Below are 19,992 nucleotides of genomic sequence, written 5' to 3' on the forward strand. Positions count from 1 at the left end.
CAAGACTATAAAAGCACCCTTACTGTATTATGAACAGTCCCCGATAAATTTGCTGGGAAGGGACCTTATGAGTAAACTTAACATGACCATATCATTTACCGAAGGAGGAATAGTGTGTTCTACACCCGGGATATGCCCCTTGCGTGCAATGTTGGTAGTGCAAGCCTACACAACCACACAGGAAATACGAGGGCTGCCACAAAAGGAAGAGATGTTTATTGCAGGGCTAAAGACTTTGGCCCTTATAGTCCCAGAGCTAAAAAACATGGATTGGAGGATTCCAGCAGAATTTCTCTTCCGCCCCATAGTGTGTCCAAATGCAGCACCAGGATCAGTGGTGTCGTTGGATTTGCACGCCGTGCAGGTATCAACGAAACGGATCGCTGTGATTGGAGTAGACAGAGAAGGATGTGAGTGGCGCACCGTACTGTGTACAAACGCAAACCTTGCCCTGCGCGAGGTAACAGATGAGGATCTCTTTTCAGATACAGAAGTAGATGGTGAGATAGTAATGGAAATAGCGATGCCCTGTGACATTTTGATCCAAGCCAGAGAGATCCCCGTCCAATTGATGGCAGTGGTAGGAACACCACCGTCATTTTTTGATGACGACATGAGGCTAGTACCAAACAGTTTATGGACAACAGGCCCACATGATGTAGGGCTGTTGCATGGAGTACAACCTGTGAGAATAAAACTAAAACAAGGAGCTATCTTACCAAGAGTTAAACAGTATCCATTGTCCCGTGAAGCTGAAGAAGGGATAAAAGAGACCATAAATGCACTACTAGTACAAGGAATAATAGTGCCTTCAAACTCCCCATGTAACACATGTATTTATCCAATCAAAAAAGCAAAGGGGGGATCTTGGCGGATGATACAGGACTTACGCCCCCTCAATGATGTAATACAAAAAGAGTTCCCTCTAGTCCCGAACCCTGCATCCATACTATGCAGTATCCCAAAACCAGCATCACATTTTACAGTAGTGGACTTGAAAAACGCATTCTTCTCAATACCTCTGGCTGAAGAGAGTAGATACCTTACAGCGTTCACACTGGGGGGAAAAAGATATGAACACTGCAGACTGCCACAGGGATACTGTGAAAGCCCGAGCATATTCAACCGCATATTGCATGAAGACTTGGGGAACCTATCAGTAGAGAGTACGATTATTCAGTACGTGGACGATTTATTGGTGTGTGCACAAGACAAAGAAACGTGTAGAAAAGATTCAACAACGCTCCTGACTTTACTGGCCAACAAAGGGTACAAGGTAGACAGGGAGAAGCTACAGTATTGCCTGACTGAGGTCCTATACCTGGGACAGCTCATATCAAAAGATGGAAAAAGAATAATTCCCGACCGGGTGGAGGCAATAAGGTCAGTAGGAGAGCCCACGACGGTGAAAGACATGCAAAAAATTTTGGGGATGTGCAATTATTGCCGAGCATGGATACTAGACTATGCAGCATACACCAGGCCCCTCCTACAAGCACTCAAAGAAGCACAACAGGAGAATGTAAAAATAAAATGGTCAGAAGAAATGAGCATATCGTTCAAATCACTGAAAGAGCTAATTTCAAGCGCTCCAGTACTAGCAAACCCTGATTATGGACACGAATTTTACTTATTTTACCATTGCAAAGGAACACTTATGACAGCGGTGCTGACACAAAAGACATCCTTAGGACACAAGCACCTAGCTTACTATAGTGGTACTTTAGATGCCGTGATGCAGGGTCATTTCGCGTGCGAACAATCGCTCGCAGCAGCCGCATTCGCGATTGAGAAAAGTGCCACAATAGTAATGGGATGCTCTGTAACATTGTTTGTGGAACACTCATTATTTGCAATACTCGAGAGATCAAAAAGCACGCTGACCACACAGCGGGCAACAGCATATGAGATCATATTGTCCAGCGCCAACATCCACATAGTGAGATGTAAAACAGTGAACCCCGCCACGTTTATCACAGAAGCGTGCACATTGGAGGATATGCAAAATCACGACTGCACAACCCACACAGGAGAAGGAGGGGAGGGCACAGTGGTGTGTGAAAACGCTCTCAGCGAGGGGGAAGTGTACTTTGTGGATGGGTCCGCATCAATTGATATGGACACGGGAGAAAAACACGTTGGCATGGCGGTAGTGAGACTAGAGGAAGGTGAGTTTGAAACACTAGTACAGTACCGCCTCCCGTCACATTACTCTGCACAAGCAGCAGAACTGGTTGCGCTCATAGAAGCACTACACGCAGCAAAGGGCTGTGCAGTTACAATATACACAGACTCAGCTTACATGACGACGACAGTACATGGAGGTCTAGCAAGATGGGGCCGTAGGGGATTCAGAAGGGCAGACGGAACGCCAGTGCAGCATGCAGAATTGTTAAAAGAATTAATAGAGGCCCTACAAAACCCTACTGCTGTAGCAATAGTGAAGTGCCAGGCCCATACATCCAATACAGACGTTGTGTCTTTAGGGAACGCGGCAGCGGACGCTGCCGCCAAGGAGGCTTCCTATTTTCAGAAATACGACACAGGTGAGTTCATGATGAAGAATACAACAACCGAAGAACTGTCAGAAGGGTACAACATGATGTCCTTATCACAAATTCTAAAATTGCAGGAAGGAGCTAGTGCAGAAGAAAAACTAACGTGGACGAAACGGGGATGCAGCCAATCAGGAACAGACCTATTATGGCGGCAAAATAACTCAGGGAAAGTGGTAATGCCACTACAGTTACTAGAAGTAGCATTTCAACAGCTACACTTCCCCGCACACAACACTAAACAGCACATCGCAGCAGAAATACAGGAAGAATGGTTTGTGCCCTGTCTCCAGGAGCATGTGTCTCGATTGGCAATGGAATGTACAACATGCCAAATATACAACTCAGGAATGACCCTACGCACACTCCGGGGAACAATTCCCAAACCCATTGGCCCCTTCAGAGAACTGCATATAGACTATGCAGACATGGGGGAAAGGTGTAATGGCGCACGGTACATGATCGTGGTTGTGTGCCCGTTTTCAAGGTGGGTGGAAGCAGGACCCTGTGCGCGACCTGATGCCAAAAGCGCCGCCAAGTTCCTAGTAAGGGAAGTGTTCCCGCGCTGGGGAATTTGTGACGTGATTCGCTCAGATAACGGCTCTCACTTTGTGAATGAACTCTTCAAGGAAGTTACCACGTTATTGGGTATAAAACATAAATTGTGTTCGATTTATCATCCTCAAAGTAATGGCGTAGTGGAAAAGATGAACGGCCTGTTAAAGGGCAGGTTATCAAAACTATGCTTCTCATTAAAGAAAAATTGGATTTACTGTCTACCCCTGGCACTATTTGAGTTGAGAAATCAACCAAGTAAAGACCACCATTTGTCCCCACACGAGATCGTGACTGGGAGACGAATGAACACAGCACACTCTCCACTGCGTGAATACTCAGATGCTCACAGGAGCGCCGCAATATTGGGAAATGAGTTCACAGACTACCTAAGAAAATTAACAAGGGCAGCGCGCGCAATATCGAAGCAACTCTCCCCACCCTTCACTAGAGAAGAGGGAAATGGAACAGGATCTGTCACGGAGCCAGAGCAACAGCTACAGCTAATGCCAGGCGACTCAATTTATGTCAGAAGCTTCGTGCGTCGGTGGAATGCACCACGATTCCATGGCCCATACGAAGTAATATTTTGCACGCCCACGGCAGTAAAGGTGAAGGGCTTGAGGTACTGGGTGCACTTGACCGACGTACGAAAAGCATACAGCAATGTACAAGAGGAAATAGATGAGGAGGCACAGACAACAGCAAACGATGCAAATGAGTAAAATGTCTAAATACCGACTTGTGTGTGTGTGTGTCAGCACTGGACTTTAATGGAATAATGACTGACAAGGATATTACAAAAAAAAAAAAAAAAAAAAAAAAAAAAAATGTGTGTGTGTGTGTTTTCCTTTTTTTTTATCTTGTTGAGTGGTATGTATTAATGAAATAATAATATTATAAACCCTTGTCTGTGAATACCCCTCCCCCACATCCCCACCCGCTTCCATTCCCCGTCAAATGTATTGGCACAGATGGTGCCAGCAAAACGTTTACATGCATGCACTTAATGCACTTTTATATCTCAAAACAGGAGCTTCCATGGCATCTAACGGGCAGCCTGCAACGGATAGAATTAGTAGAATGAGAGAATTAGTATATGAGAGATGTAGATATTCGTATGAGTGTGGATTATCAGTATGCATCACATTGTTTTTTATGATAATGTTTGGCTTGGTTACATATTGCTTTATAGCGTTCATCTCTATCGAGATGTACGAGGGGGGAGGGAGTAATAACACTACTGGACCAATTAACAGTACCACCGGGCCCGATACAACTGCAGGTGTCAATACCAGGGAAGGTGATTTTTTGATATGGGACGGAACTAAACTTGTGTGGGGGTATCATACCACACCATCCAGTGTTGTGACCTCACAAAGAGAAAAGCCACAAGGTGGAATACAGAGCAACACAGTGTCTCCACCAGGGGTATCCACTTACAATGCCCACAGTCTCAATGACCGAAACCCGTCTGCCATATCATGGTTATATAACACCCCCACCAACCAGCTTACCCCCACCCCAGAAAACAATATGCCAGATAACGTCAGGAAAGAAGACGAAAAGCTACTAGAAATGCACGAAATATTATATGATGAATGGGTCAAGGGGGGCGGGAATGAGAAAGGGGGGTCTAGTTTGTCCACTGCCCAGGGGGGTGTGAAGTACATGAGCAACAAGAACAACAGACGAAAGAGAGAAGCAGGGAGGAGAAAGTACGATGAGTACTATGGGCTAGGTCTAGATGAGATGGAAGACCCACGACACCCCCATCAAACAAATAAGTGGTATGCAGACATGAGTGCCACAGCTAAACAGACAACAAACGAGAGCTGTTATGTCTGTTCCCTCATCCCCCATGCATCAGGTACACCCAAAGTGTTGTTACCCAAAGAGTTGCCTATTGTGGATGCCCAATGTCTCCTTCATCTCACGCTGTGCAGGATTAAGAACATCTTCCAGGCACACGAAGTGACTTTTCAAATGCTGCAGAACGAGAAAACGTGTTACCCAAAAACGGCAGGAGTAGTATGTTTGAAAGAACCATTTTTTGTGATAGGTGGGACACTTTTTTCTGACAATAAGCGGAAGGATGAAGAGGTACTGTGCAAAGCGGAAGCACTAAGAGGTGTGGCGCCGGATAAATTACAGTGGATAGTGGAAACATGTACACCAGTATGGAGAGAACACATTTCAAAGCTAACTTGGGTAACTGCCATTGAAAAGCCGTTCAAACTACAGAGCGAAATGGACTATAAACTGTGCTTTAGAGGAGAAGGGAGAACCCCCATGGGAACAAACAAGAACTGCAACAAGACCCTCGCCATCCCAGACCTAAGGAAAGGGACAGCGGCCCTGATGGATACGTACTGGGTGTGCGGCAAACAGGCATACCTACACCTCCCCCAGTCATGGAGTGGCAGCTGCTCAATGGCCACTCTGCACTCAGCCCTGATGGTGATACCAGAAAGCCACGTCGATGGGACACGGGAACGCATGCAGAGTGTGGCTCAACCAACTGCAGAGACACAAATATATGTCCTGTCTTCTGGAAACAAGGAAGAAGTGCTGACCCGCAACAGGCGAGCATCAAATTACATATCAAAGGCATCATCAGAACTATTGGCTCAGATCCCAGACAAATATCGATTATTCAGCTCAGCAGAAACATTTTTTGCCTCACTCGTCTCAAGTGTCCAAGCACGGGCAAACGCAAAATGGCTCCAGATAACACGCTGGGAATTGATTCAGCTGGCGAACGACACTGAAGAAGGATTCAATATCATCAGAGTTGAACTAAGAGCCTTACGACTAATGACCATGCAAAACAGGTATGTCCTAGACCTGTTGACAGCGATGGACGGTGGTGTTTGCCGAAAAATAGGAAGTGCCTGCTGCACTTTCGTACCTTCTGAAGATGCAGAGAATGGCTCCCTGTCCCATGTGATCGAAGCAGTCCACAACCTAGGAGAAAAAATGAAAATGGAAGGTGGAGCAGAAGCGAGTACCTGGTTCGACAACATCTTCTCCTGGGTTCCCTCATGGCTTGGAACAACTGTGAAGTTTTTAATACCAGCTGTTGTGTTCCTCCTTCTACTTTTTTGCCTGTGCCAGGTGGGTCTTCGAGTCTGTGCTAACGCAGTACCAAATGGTGCAATGATGATGGTGACAATGGGCAACTCACATGGTACAATGAAAACAATGCAAGAAGCACAAGTACAAACAGGGATAGATAATTCGCCCAGGTACCAACTGGTGCCCATATACCACGATAAAGATATTGTAGATAAGTTGTGGCACACCACCATCAAAGAGCCCCGTATACTAGAATGGTATGAGGAAGTTTGGGTAGATTTAGAAGCAGATGGTGGGTGCATATATCTAACGTGTACTCCAGATGAATATGCCCGGAGAGGTGAGAGCTTAAGAGCAGTGTGCAGAGCATGGATGCCCATCAAAGGAACTCCGGCATGGGATGAGGCGGTGATGGACGAGGCAGAATGTAGGAGGATAGAAGATTTAAAGAATTCGTTACTTTAGTAACGAAAGGGGGGAAATGTAGGGGAGGACTGGTCCAAGACGACCCCCCTCGCCTGCACTTTCTCCCCAGGTAAGGACTATGGCTCTCTTGGGCGTCCCCTCATGCCACCCGGGCCCAGGTGGTGGAGGGCTCACCCACTGGAGACATTGCCCGCACGTATTAATTGCCCACACGTATTAAAATTTAGCTAGGCCTAGAAACCATTTTTGTCTGGTAAAGATGGTGTGAGCTCAGCGCACTGTAGCGCGGCCCCCACCCTTGGAGGGTTTCAGTCATCCTTGTTGCCGCAGCACCCTGGTAGATCCACTGCGAGCACGTTCCCACGAACAAGACGGACATGAGCTAGCGTACTAGCCTAACATTGTAACAGTTCACCTCCCGCAGTGTATCGTATCATCGCTCCCAGCATGACCCGGCCCGCAGGCCTAGGCAAAATGAAATGAACAGTAAAATGGTCGTTACAGGCCCGACAATCTTTGTATATTAATGCTGAGACTACTTGCAAAGGATGCTTTTCTCTCATAAAACCCCTTATATTACAAAAAGCCTGTAGGATGTATGATTACAAGAGATCATGCCCCCATGATATGAACGATGGTGAGCATATACCATTGCAGTTGGGTACTAATAATAACGGCACACACCACGAATACATGTATGACTGCAAAACGCACACCCCATGGGGCCCGTGCCATAACTGAACTAATGCTGCTAGAGGACACAAGAAAACGAATGTAAACCATCCAAAGGGCCCATGTGAAGAATGCATGAGAAGGTGCATGTCTAGGCCCCACATGCGCCACCACCATCACGCACAAGTGGCGGGTTACTTTCTATGTCCTCCACCAACCCTAACTCTACCTCACTTACTGCAAATATATATGCATATAACTAAATACTGTACGTGTTAAAACATAAATGTATAAACAAGGTACTCAGACTGGTTATAATCAAGACACATCCAGCAAAGTTTAAAATGCATGTTCTGTAGTGTTTCGAACAAGTATTATAGAATGTTCAAATGTTTGTGATGTCTTTACCTAAACCGGCAACACACGAGGGAGATACCTTTGTGAAATATGTGCAAGGTCATTCCCCCTCCCACCCAGCGAGGGCTGCCAAGGCATGAGAGCAGAGACCGCGCCGCGCTGCGTTACCTCCCCCAACTAGGCTGGAGCCGCTTGAAAGACTTGTAACCCCCTCTGTAGCACCCAAGGCCACCACCCGCCACCTACATTATTTACAGCACAGCAGTAAACCTCTGCCTGAACGCACGCGCCCCCTCGTAAACCTCACAACCCACCGGACCACCTCAGACTTATGGCCCTGTGCAATAAAGACACCCAACACTTTGACAACATACAGCGGAACATCCATAACAACTTCTAACAAGGCAGGAAGACATGTACCGCCCGTGCCAGGCCCTGAAGCTTAGCCCCTCGACCTATGGCCCCGGTCAACAGGACACTGGTAACCATGCCCTGACATATTACCTCCAGTCCCCTCACAAGGTGCATTCCTCCTGTGTTGCATTAACCTGTTGTATAACCTATTGTAAGATTTACTGAAGAAGATAATGCTAAAAATGCTCGAATGACTGCGGTGTGCATGACATAGGGCTAATAAGTCAGGAAGAGACATTCATCTCTGCCACTGGCCGCGATGGCCCCACAACACCGCCTGGATGAACTCTGCCACCCTGCCAGGCCCAGCCCAACCCACGAGGCTGCCCAGTGACGTCTTCCAGCCAAAGCCAACCACATCACAGCAGCACCTATAGTTAGTCATCGCCACCCAATCCCCATGAACTTGTGCCCCCTATAGTGTGTAGGTTCTTATGACGTTTTTTGTAAATATATACGCCTGTCTTTGCTATTGTCAGACAGAGCGCTCTCAGAGTTTGCAGAGTCCTTTGCATGCCCTATTCTGATTGATAAACTCCCATTTACGCTCACCCGCACTCTTGGCCTTATTCCCATCTTGGGAGAGTCCTTTATTGTCTCTCATTGCGGGGAGGATCGTGCTGTGTGGGGACGCTTGCCTTCACTTTCTCAGACCACAAGGGCCTTCAAAATCTTCTGGATGGTTAGGCGAGATATGCGTCTGATAATAACATGGTAATCAATACTGATAAAACTCAAATTCTTGTTTGCAATAGCTCGTTGCCACGTTCCGCTGGTGTCAACTTCCAAGTGAACTTTACAATTTGTTGATCTCAAGGTTGTTTCCCAGTATAGATACCAGGGTGTACCCTTCACCAATTTATCGTCAGATACCTTTCTTGACCATTCCCTGGAATTGAAGATGGTCACGCTAATCTCACAAGCCAAGATCCTTATGTATAAGTTTGGCAAGTTTTCATATAAGCATGTGATCTTCTTTCAGCAGAAAGTTGTACCAATTCTACTTTATGGCATCGAAGCAAGACTTCCTCGTGATCAGCAATTCTGGGATCGCCTAGAAGGGCGATTCTGGAGACCGGTTTTGAGATTACCAAATTGCTCACCTCTTCCCATCCTACGCCATGAATTAGGTTCACGTTCCCTATATGCACATGTCCTTTGGAAAATGGTCTTGTTCTTTCGAAAATGCTTGCTAGGACTGAACACCAATAACATACTGAGCGTGGCTGCCCATTATCTTCTTGAGTCTGACCATCGTTTTCCTATCAGGTGGAGGCTCTGCGTCCTAGACGCCTTATCTGATGCCTCCATTTCATTGGATCTTCTACTTCAAAATCCTCTTCGGGCAAAAAACAAATTATTTGATCATGATTGGATCACCAATCGTGCTAAATGTACATCCCTACATGATTTCACCAAAGCACCCTTTGGCCATAAACAATTACGGCATATGGCTGACTATCTAGTCAAGTGCCCTGCCCCCTATCTTCGAAGAAATTTGTGACGAATTAGGCTTAACACTTGGCCGACTGCTGTAATTTTGGTCAGACGGGGACTTCTTCCAAGTGACCACAAGTTCTGTAGATTCTGCCTGGATAATCTCCAACAAGAAACTCTTAAACATCTGATTATAGATTGTCTAGCTTTAGAGGAGGTGCGCAGCAAACACTTCAAAAATGTTACCTCCATTTTCTGTCCCCGAGATTCCAACCTCATATGGCAGACTTTACCAACCCTAGGATCGCTGCCAAAATTGCCATAGTTCATTTCCTAGATGCCATTTTTCCAACACAACCAACCACCTAAAACTCAACCTCAAAGAGGCCCCTCACTCCATTGACTCCTGTGCTACAATGGGATAGTCACCGCTCGCAACTGGCAAACTTCAAACAAGGGGCTGTTCGAGGTTTCAGCTCCTCGAGTCTACCGCAAATAGCAACACCGCTGTTCCTGGCCGTCGAGATGGGTTTTCCTTGCTTCTGGGGTCCCGCACTCTGTTGAGGGCTCTCAGGCTCGGTCAGTCCTGCTTCCTGGGAGTCTGGAGGATCTTCCTGGAGCTCTGGGCCAGCTTAAAAGCAACACACACAATCTAGCGTTCCTCTCCCTGGCGTTTCGGTTTCCAGCAGCAACTTTGTGGAAAGTCAACCAGCTCCAAGAGAATGTGCAGGTGGCTTACTTTGGAGTTGATTGGTCCCACCAACTCAAGAGGAGAAGTTGGCATTGCAGGGGCTTCTCTGTCGATACGTATTTGGAGTTTCAGCACAGCAGCAGGGCTTCACCAGGCAAACCAACAGTCCAGGAGTTGCAGCAGGGGTCCTCTTCAAGTTGTACTTCGGTTCCTTCGACCAGTGGTCGACTCTGCCTTCCAAGCCAAAAGACTAGCCTTTTATTCAGTTCTCTCCATTCATTCCAGCGTAGCTGACAGTCACCCAGTAGGGTGGCTGTCCTTGCCGGACAGACAGCCGGCCAATCACTACAGAGTGCATTTGGGTCTCCTAGGAGACTAAGCACAGGGAGTTTCGGGCGCCTCCCTCACTTCCTGCCCACCCCAGACACCCTGGAGCCAGAGGCAGGCTTCACTTGTGAATCCTGCCAAAGGCAAAGAGAACAAAAGAGCAAACCTGGTTTGGCGCGCAGAGTAAATCTCAAGAAAGAGCTTTCCACAAAGAAATGGCAAAAAAAGCCGACCGGGCCATTTTGACAAAAATGGCACCCATGGGTACTTTACTGCAGCTGCGAACGCAGCCCGCAGTAAAAGCAAACCACGGTAGTTGAAGGTAAACCACTGCCACCAGCCATTCAGTGAGGAAAGGGTAACATTAAAAATGTTACAGGAGAAGCTAGACCAAGGGGATACTATGCAGCCCCTCCAGCACCCTATTGTAAGATAGTGTGTGCTGGGTCTAGAAAGTTACAAATGTAAGTAAAGTCAATTTCACTTTACTGCTCTGGGAAACAGTAGTTTATTAAATAGTTGTATTAAACCTTAGGAAAACCTGAAAAGGTTTCCCTGTGCCATTGCACTGAGGGTGCTGTGTGACATGAAATGAGTATGCCTATGGAGTTGTCTAAAACTCCATAACCAAAGAAAACACAAGAACAAAACACATTTCAAAACACATGAGTGGGAAAACGGGTCACACTCTCCAGGTAAATGAATCCAAGTCCTCAAAATCCAGCAAAGTTGCTGGGGGTCTCTAAGGTGAAGGGAATTAACACATTTTTGAGAATTCTCCCCAATACACCTTCATCCACACACGGACATTACACAGAGTAAGCTTATATTGGGCAATAGCAACCGCTGCTTTTCAAAGAGCTAGGACACAGTAAACTGTGGAAGCAAGCACCATAAGGGAGCTGGTGGAACAAATAGGTGATCATTACCCTCATTTAGGGACTAAAATGACACGTCTCCAGCAAGCAGGTCCTTCCAGGGACCACAATCGCCTTTGTTAGTCGGTCAACATTTTCAGTATACAAACATTGTAAAGCTCACATTGTGCCAAAATGCATCTCACATCACATCTTACAATGGTTTTGATCTAGGAGCAAAACTTGGCAGTGTGCTTCAGTGACGACGCACATACTTCCACTACTAGCAACACCCCTAATTGGCACTCATTTCAGTTAGTAGTTTTTACATGTGTGCCCGCATACCAACGATCTTCTTGCCATGTTTCAAGAGCATTGCCTCCACAGCTCCGCCGAACTGCTCAATTGCCTGGATAGTCTGTGGGGAATAAGAGGAGGCAGAGTCAAGCTAAATGTAACGTGAGCAAGAATGGGATGTGAGCACACAACAAATTAAGGATAGAAAAGCGGGCGCCATTTTCAGTTTAATACATAATGTCCACGCATTCATGTGACATTTTTGATTGGTTCGTTTGTAAAATAGGGTTTAAGTTACTTACCTGTAACTATTGTTCTCCAGCATGGGTCTGGCATGGATTCACATGCTCACGTATATTCCCAGACAGGCTGGGAATCCTTGGTAAAAGAAAAAACGGTTTCACTTTAAAACTGTATTTCTCCTCTAAACCAATCGCTGTCCTCTGGGTCATACTGCCCCCATCCAATGACAGTCCTCTCCCTAAGCACCACCCCTGGTGGCCATCTTTGGATTTGGTAAGCACATAAAGTGGCAGTATAAACCAAAAAGAGCCACAGAGGGGAAGGAGGGAAGGTTTGCATTTAAATCCATGACAGACCCATGCTGGAGAACAATAGTTACAGGTAAGTAACTTAAAACACCTTCTGCAGCATGGGGGTCTGGCATGGAGTCACATGCTCATGAAAAACGATTACACAGTAGTACATATACACAACCACGGAAGGAGGCAAGGCTTAACAGAAGCAATAAACACTCACCTCTGGAACAGACTCACCTCAGACAAACAGGTTGAGTAGCACTGTTAGGGAGAATTCTCAGAAATGTGCCAATTCTCCTCTACCTTAGAGGCCCCCAACTTTTTTTACTGGACTTTAGGACTTTTAATTTCTAACCTGGAGAGAGTGAGACCTTTTTCCCAGTCTCTCATGTATTTTTCTGTGATTTGGACTGTGTCAGACTCCAAAGTCAAAAGAAACAAACTCCATAGACACCATCTTTACATTGTGACACACAGCATCTTCAGTGCAGTGGCACAGGGACGGCTCTTAAATTTCCCAAAGGTTTAAATACCTTCTCTTGGTGAAACTACTATTTCCAAGAGCAGTGAAGTGAAATTGACTTAACTTACATTTTGTAACTTTCTAGACCCAGCACACAGTATCTTACAATAGGGTGCTGGAGGAGTTACTTAGTATCCCCTTTGTCTAGTTTCTCATGTAACATTTTTATGTTACCCTTTCTACAATTAATGGCTGTTGGAAGTAGTTGACCTTTTCCTACCATTGTGTGTTTCTAATGTGGGCTGCAATTGCAGCTGCACTAAAGCACCCATGGGTGCCCATTTTTGTCAAAATGGTCCGGTCTTCTTTTGCACCATTTCTTGTTGAAAAAGTCCTTCTTGAGATTTACTCTGTGCGCCAAACCAGGTTTGGTCCCTTTGTTCATTTTGTCTTTGGCGGGATTCACGAGTGAAGCCTGTTAGACAAAGCTTGAATGCAATATCCTCTGGGAACACTACAAGCAACTATGACTACAGGTATAAACAACCCAACCTTTGGTATAAGCTTGCGCTACACAGTTTTGTTAGCGTGTTGAGCAGCCAGGCTTATCTGAAGAGGGGAAATGTGCGCAGTAGTCGAGTTACAAAACAATTAGTTACAGGTATTCAAATAAACTCTTATACTCAAGGTTTCTTGCATAAACAATTTATCTATCAGTCAGTTACAAAGTCTTCTTCAGAAGGGAGCAATAGAATAGTAACATATATACTTGAGTTTCTGAATCAGACAAGGCCCTTTTGGGATGGCCCACAGACACAACCTACACCCACAGGTGACTTCAGTAACAAGGGTGCTCTGTTGGTATACAGAATACTCTTTTAAAGGGGCCCCTAGGGGACCCTAACGTCTATGGAAACAAGGCGAGTCACCACACACGATAGAGACGCCAGACACGAGGTTGTATTCCCAAAGCTAGGGTTTTATTGCAAAGCAAAAGTCTCAGTTGGCCAACTCGGTCTCACGCCCCGCGACGTGCATCTCTAGACCTCGAGGGACGCAAGAGAGTGAATTAAGTACATCAGTTACATATATACAAAATGCATATCAAACAATCAGCTATGACATGTTTAACACCCCCCTTTATTGGGTTTCTTTGAACTTGGTGTGATGATGACATCTCCGGCCACTATGACACCTTCATATCTATTCTAGTAACAATTTGCAATTGCAAAGGCATCTTTTGGTTATTGAATAGAACACGGCGCTTCTGTTCTTGGAAGCGAACTACATACGGGGGGAGGGAGGTGGAGGGGAGTTGCATTCCGGATCCATCAGGTGCTATTCGCGTCCTGGGAGCTGACATGCTCTAGCGGGCTCAGCAAAGGGGGGCCGTAAGAAAAGCATAATTCAAGCCTTTTAGCGGTATTATTCTAACATATTCTACCATATAACGAGACTGGCTGGCAGCTGTGAAATGATTAAATGCCCTGCAGCTCTGCTTCAAGGCTACATTCCGGAGGGAGCCGGGCATTCTTCCTGGTGCTGCCTACGTTTGTGTTTCAGCGAACTCTTGTTATCCTCACGGCCCTGCGCCCTTGTCCTTTTCACATGCAGACAACAATGTTCCACAGTCGGGCAGTGTAAGCAGAAGATATACTGAGAAGGAATAGGAACAGAAAGCAATGAGCAATGGTTAGAAAACAAAATGGCAATTCTTGTTACATCAAAATGGCCATTCATTGGCAAACTCGAAAACCTATATTCTGTCATATCGTGTATGAGACGGTTGGCCCACGGCCACCGAAATGCGTTTGCGGTCTCAAAGTAGAGGTATCCATATTTCTAGACTGACAAGGTGCTCTGTTGGTATACAGAATACTCTTTAAAGGGTAAGTAAAAGTCAAAGGTTATTAGAACACAAGAAACACAAATAGTCATAAGCAGGGCAAATAATTTTAGATAGAGCTTAGAAGAGTCATTCAATTCAATCAGCTAAGCCAAAGTCAATAGGCCAAAGTCTTTGTATAGGATTCAGCACTTAAGGCAAATAAATGGAAAAATCTATGCACAAGTTCTTAGGAGTCTTTGAGAACAAGAAGAATCAAATGTAGGGCCACAAGCTGATTAGACTTGTGAGTTGCCGAAGTTACAAGCACTTGCACAGTAAGAGGCAAGTCCTCTTAGGCTAGTTTTACAGTACCTAAAGAAGAAAAAGATGCAGCTGAAGACTTCTGTTCCTGTACAGCTCTGCAGATCTCACTGTTCCTGGGCCTCAGTCGTGAGGACAAGAGGGAGGACGTTGGGGGGACTCCTGCACTGTATTGGCACCGCCAAAGCTGGCAACCGCCAAACTTTACTTTCAGTGGCTGCTTCGCGTTTCAGCTCCTTGCGGTACAGCAAATAGCAATAAGCGCGGTTCCTGGCAAGGTGAACTTTCCTCACATCGGAGGTCCCGCACTCCACTGAGGGGTGGTCAGGCTTGGTCAGTCCTGCTTCGTGAGAGTCCGGAGGATCTTCCAAAAGCTTTTGGCCAGCTTACAAGCAACGCACACAATCTGTTGTCCTTCTCCCTGGCTCTACGGTTTCCTGCAACACTGAGGAAATGCAACCAGCTCAGAGATGGGTATCCAGGTGGCTTGAGAGTTGATTGGTCCCACCAACTCAAAGGGAGAAGTCGTCCTTGCAGGGCTTCTCTGTCGAGGCGAACATGGCGATTCAGACCTGCACCAGGGCTTCACCGGGCAAACCAACGGTCCAGGAGTTGCAGCAGGCGTCCTTTTTAAGCTCTTCTTCAGTTGCTTCGTCCAGTGGTCGACTCTGCATTCCAAACCAAGAGACTGGCCTTTTATTCAGTTCTCTCCCATTGATTCCAGCCTAGCTTCCACTCACTCAGCAGGGTGGCTGTCCTTACCAGACAGTCAGCCAGCCAATCACCACATAGTGCATTTGGGTCTCCTAGGAGAGTTCTCTCCCATTGATTCCAGCCTAGCTTCCACTCACCCAGCAGGGTGGCTGTCCTTACCAGACAGTCAGCCAGCCAATCACCACATAGTGCATTTGGGTCTCCTAGGAGAGTTCTCTCCCATTGATTCCAGCCTAGCTTCCACTCACCCAGCAGGGTGGCTGTCCTTACCAGACAGTCAGCCAGCCAATCACCACATAGTGCATTTGGGTCTCCTAGGAGACTAAGCACAGGGAGTTTTGGGCACCTCCCTCACTTCCTGCCTACCCCAGACACTCTGGAGCAAGAGGCGAGTTTCACTCCAGAAGCCCGCCAAAGGCGAATGAACAAAGAGACCAAACCTGGTTTGGCACGTAGAGAAAAATTAGAGAAGGAACTTTCCAAAAAGAAATGGCGAAAAAAAAAGACCAGGAACCGTTTTAACAAAGGAAGGTCAGGCGCCATCTTGAAAAACATGGCTCCCGTGATTTAACGTTACCGGAGCTGCGAACAGTTTGCAGTCGGGGTAAATCATGGTAGTTCATTGTAAAACCACTGCCACCAGTCATTCTAAGAGGAAAGGGTAAAATTTGACTGTTATATGGGTAGAACAAGTTACTTTCTTACCTGGTAACGTTCTTTTGATGGGATGTTCCTCCGACGTATTCCACATCTTTGACATTGATTACCACAGCTGTGCTGCTTCGGAAAACTTTTTCAGCGTAGGCATCCTGCGTCGATACGCTCCTTTGAGGACCTCCTCCGACGGTGGATGTCACCGGATGTTATATCTAGGACGCACGTGGTTTTTTCCCCCATAACGTGTGGCACCAATCTTCTGCCAGTATTACTACAGAAAGCATTGCGGAAACGGCAGCTGCAATCGCATAAGAAATTCTGTAGCGGGGCAGGTAGGCAGGGTATGATGTGGAATACGTTGGAGGAACATCCCATCGAAAGAACGTTACCAGGTAAGAAAATAGCTTGTTCTTCTAGGGGATTGTGTCCTCCGACGTATTCCACATCTTTGACAGACTCCCAAAGCAGTACCAACGTAATGAGGTGGGAAAAGAATTTAGAATTTTTTAGAATGCCCAATCAAATTGCAGAATAGAGGACTGCCTTGCCAAGGGCCAAATCTTGCCCATAGATAGAGTCCAGGGAATAATGTTTCACAAAAGTATGGACAGTGGCCCATGTGGCTGCTTCGCAAATATTGCGAATCGGAAAACCCCTCTGTAGGGCCGTGGAGGCAGCCATACCCCTAGTACAATGAGCATGTAAGACTACTGGAGGGTCCTTTCCCGCCAAACGATAACATTCAGAGATCGTCAAAATGATTCATCTAGACAAGGTCTGCTTGGAAACAGCCTGACCTAAACACCTTCCAGCGTAACCAATAAAGAGCTGATCGTCCACTCTGACCCAGGACATCTGTGAGAGATAGAAACTCAAAGCTCTCCTAGGGTCCAACCTTTGGAGCCTCTCCTCTTCCTTACCAGGATGTGGAGGCGGATAGAATGCCGGAAGAATTACCTTCTGGCTCAGATGGAATTCCGACAACCTTCAGAAGAAAGTAAGGCCGTACCCTAAGGACAAACCTGTCCTTATGTAACACAGTGAAGGGCGGTTTGGCGGAAAGTGCCGGCAACTCACTCACTCTGCGGGCAGAAGTAACTGCAACTAAAAATACAGTTTTAAAGGACAATAGTCGTAACGGACAAGAATGCAAGGGCTCAAACGGAACTCCCATTAGCGTGCCCTGATCAACCAATCGTCCAGGTAGGGGTAGAGTTAAAACCCCCCCTTTCCTGAGATGCGCTGCCACCACCACCATCAGCTTGGTGAAGACACTTGGGGCAGAGGTCAATCCGAACAGTAGGACCCGAAACTGAAAATGCGAGTCACCAGCCGCGAACCTCAGGTACTTCCTGTGTTTGGGATGAATCGGCACATGAAAGTAAGCATCCTTCAGGTCGAGAGAAACCAACCAATCCTGAAGTTGAAGGGCATGGAGGACTTGAGAAAGAGGAACCATCTGGAACTTGTACTTCCTGAGGAGCTTGTTCAAACCACGCAAGTCCATGATGGGTCTCAATCCTCCATCTTTTTACGGGATCAAAAAATATGGGGAATACCATCCCTTGTTCCTCTCCGCTACAGGTACCAGTTCTATGGCACCTATGCGGGTCCATAAGTGACATCTTGGAACCACAGTCCCGATATTTCTTGAAGCCCGACTTCGGGGTAGCAGAAGACGAAGACATCTTCTCGTAACAACAATAGAAGAACCGATTCAACAAGAGAGAACCGAGGAGCGCCAAGATTTCGAAGTGAACACGTTCGCGGAAAGAACGGGACTGAGGCTACGGGCGGTGTGCGTCCTACATATAACATCCTGTGATGTCGACCGGAGGAGGTCCTCGAAGGAGCGTATCGACTTCATCGACGTAGGACGCCGACGGCGAAAAGGTTTTCAGAAGCAGCACAGCTGTGGTAATCAATGTAAAGATGTGGAATGAGTCGGATGACAATCCCCTCGAAACTAGATATAGTGGATACTAAGTAACCCCTCGAGCACTCTATTGTAAGATAGGGTGAGCTGGGTCTAGAATTTTACAAGGCTAAGTTAAGTCAATTTCACCACTCCACTGTTCTGGGAAACAGCAGTTGACGTTAGGCAGAATTGCAGGCAGTACCCTCTGCGAACACCACATACAATTAGGACTACAGGTGTAAGCAAAAACTAACCTTTGGTACAAGTCTGTACCACACACTTTTGGTAGCGAGCTGAGCAGCCAGGCTTATCTCAAGAGGGAATGTGAGCAGTAGAAGAAGTTACACAGAAGTATCACAATCAGTGGTTCAAGTAGACACTTACACTCAAGGTTTCCTGGTAAAAAGTACTTAAACATTTATTTACACAGTCATTTACACAGCCATTTAGAAAACTTTCACTAGTACAAATCAAATCAACTCAATATTAAACACCAATATACTACAGTATCAAAGACAAAGACAGCTAGCTCCCCTGAAAAAGGAGCCAAATGGCACTTCAGTACTTTTAAATAGGAATAAAAAAGCACAGGTTTGTAAAAAGGGTTAGAAAACACTTCTTTTATATAATGCAAAGGTTCAATGTACCAGGAGGGTCAGTTCAATTCAATTCATAGTGTTCTTGGATAGGACAGCACAGTTCTGGTACAAATGGAGACGTCTTTGTAAAAGTTATTATAAGTAGTTCAGACGATAAAGAAAGGTATACTGGGTCACAAGCTGATTAGGCCTGCGAGTTGGAAAAGTTTCCCGAACTTCCACTGCGAGAGTAAGGATCTCTCAACCGTATGGCAAAGTACCTTAAAGTGGAGCAAAAAGATGTAGCTGAAGACGTTGGTTCCTGGCAGTTCTTGCAGGTCTCGCTGTTCCTGAGTCTCAGTCGTGGGGACAAGAGGGAGGATGTCGGGGGACTCCTGCACTGCACGGGATTGTCATCTGAGCAAACAAAATGGCGTCACTTCAGCTTAAGTAGCTGTGGCTTCCAAACACAAACTGGTGTCCTTCCCTCTGGTTAACCTTAACCAGCTCTGAGAATGGTATCCAGGCGTTTGCCTAGTTGATTGGTCCCACCAACTGAAAAGGAAGAAGTCGTCCTTGAAGGAGCTTCTCTGTCGATTGGAGATTTGGCAATTCGAGGTTGTAGCAGGGCTTCATCAGGCAACCAGCGGTCCAGTGGTTGCAGCAGCCGTCCTCTTCCATCTAGTCTTCGGTTGTTTCGTTCCTGTGGTCGACTCTGCTTTCCAGTCCTGGAGACTGTTACGCTCACCTGGTTCCCACAGGGGCGTCGATCGGACCCGAACAGCTGCGGTCTCCACCAACGTGATGCGTAGTGAAGAGATGACAGTCTGGACTAGCCCGCCTAATCTTGTCTGCTGGACTCGTAGAAGTATTCTCCTGCAAGTGGAGAATGGGATTTAGCCACCCGTGGACTTTAGTGATGGCCCCCCCTCCAACTGTTCTCGTTCTCCCCACTAATCACCTCCGATATCCCCTCTTGGTAACCTCACCTTATGTTTTTAAATGATGAGCTCTCCATCCTGCATGGCATGCAGGGGGGTGTAGATACCAGTTACTTAAGGTACAGGAGGAGTTCCGGAGGAATATTGACTCCAGTGTCTATAAAGTTCAAAGAGTTCAATATGTCCGATGTTCACTCTTGTTCCATTCCCTCGTTAGGTTGCAGCTGGGTCCAAAAGAATATTGCCTGGAGGCAGCTGATGGCGTTCAGGTAAGAGTCTGTATTACCAAACACTGTCCGGTAAAAGTTGCATGAGTTTAACTTGCTGTTTTCTCTCCCTTTTTAGGTGCGGCATAGAAAGATGCGGC

At 46.5% G+C, this 19,992-nt stretch overlaps 1 protein-coding gene across 2 annotated transcripts in view; it reads right to left on the reverse strand.

Moving 5' to 3' along the window:
* The window catches only part of ACADVL (acyl-CoA dehydrogenase very long chain), a 425,803-nt gene that overhangs the window by 53,540 nt on the left and 352,271 nt on the right, over positions 1-19,992 (reverse strand). For both annotated transcript variants that reach the window (XM_069645887.1, XM_069645896.1), the window contains one exon: positions 11,715-11,787. In XM_069645887.1, the coding sequence (XP_069501988.1) occupies positions 11,715-11,787 (73 nt within the window). The remainder of the gene's footprint in view (positions 1-11,714; positions 11,788-19,992) is intronic.

The sequence above is a fragment of the Ambystoma mexicanum genome, chromosome 1p, assembly GCF_040938575.1.
Source record: "Ambystoma mexicanum isolate Mex_15411 chromosome 1p, UKY_AmexF1_1, whole genome shotgun sequence".
NCBI lineage: Eukaryota > Metazoa > Chordata > Amphibia > Caudata > Ambystomatidae > Ambystoma > Ambystoma mexicanum.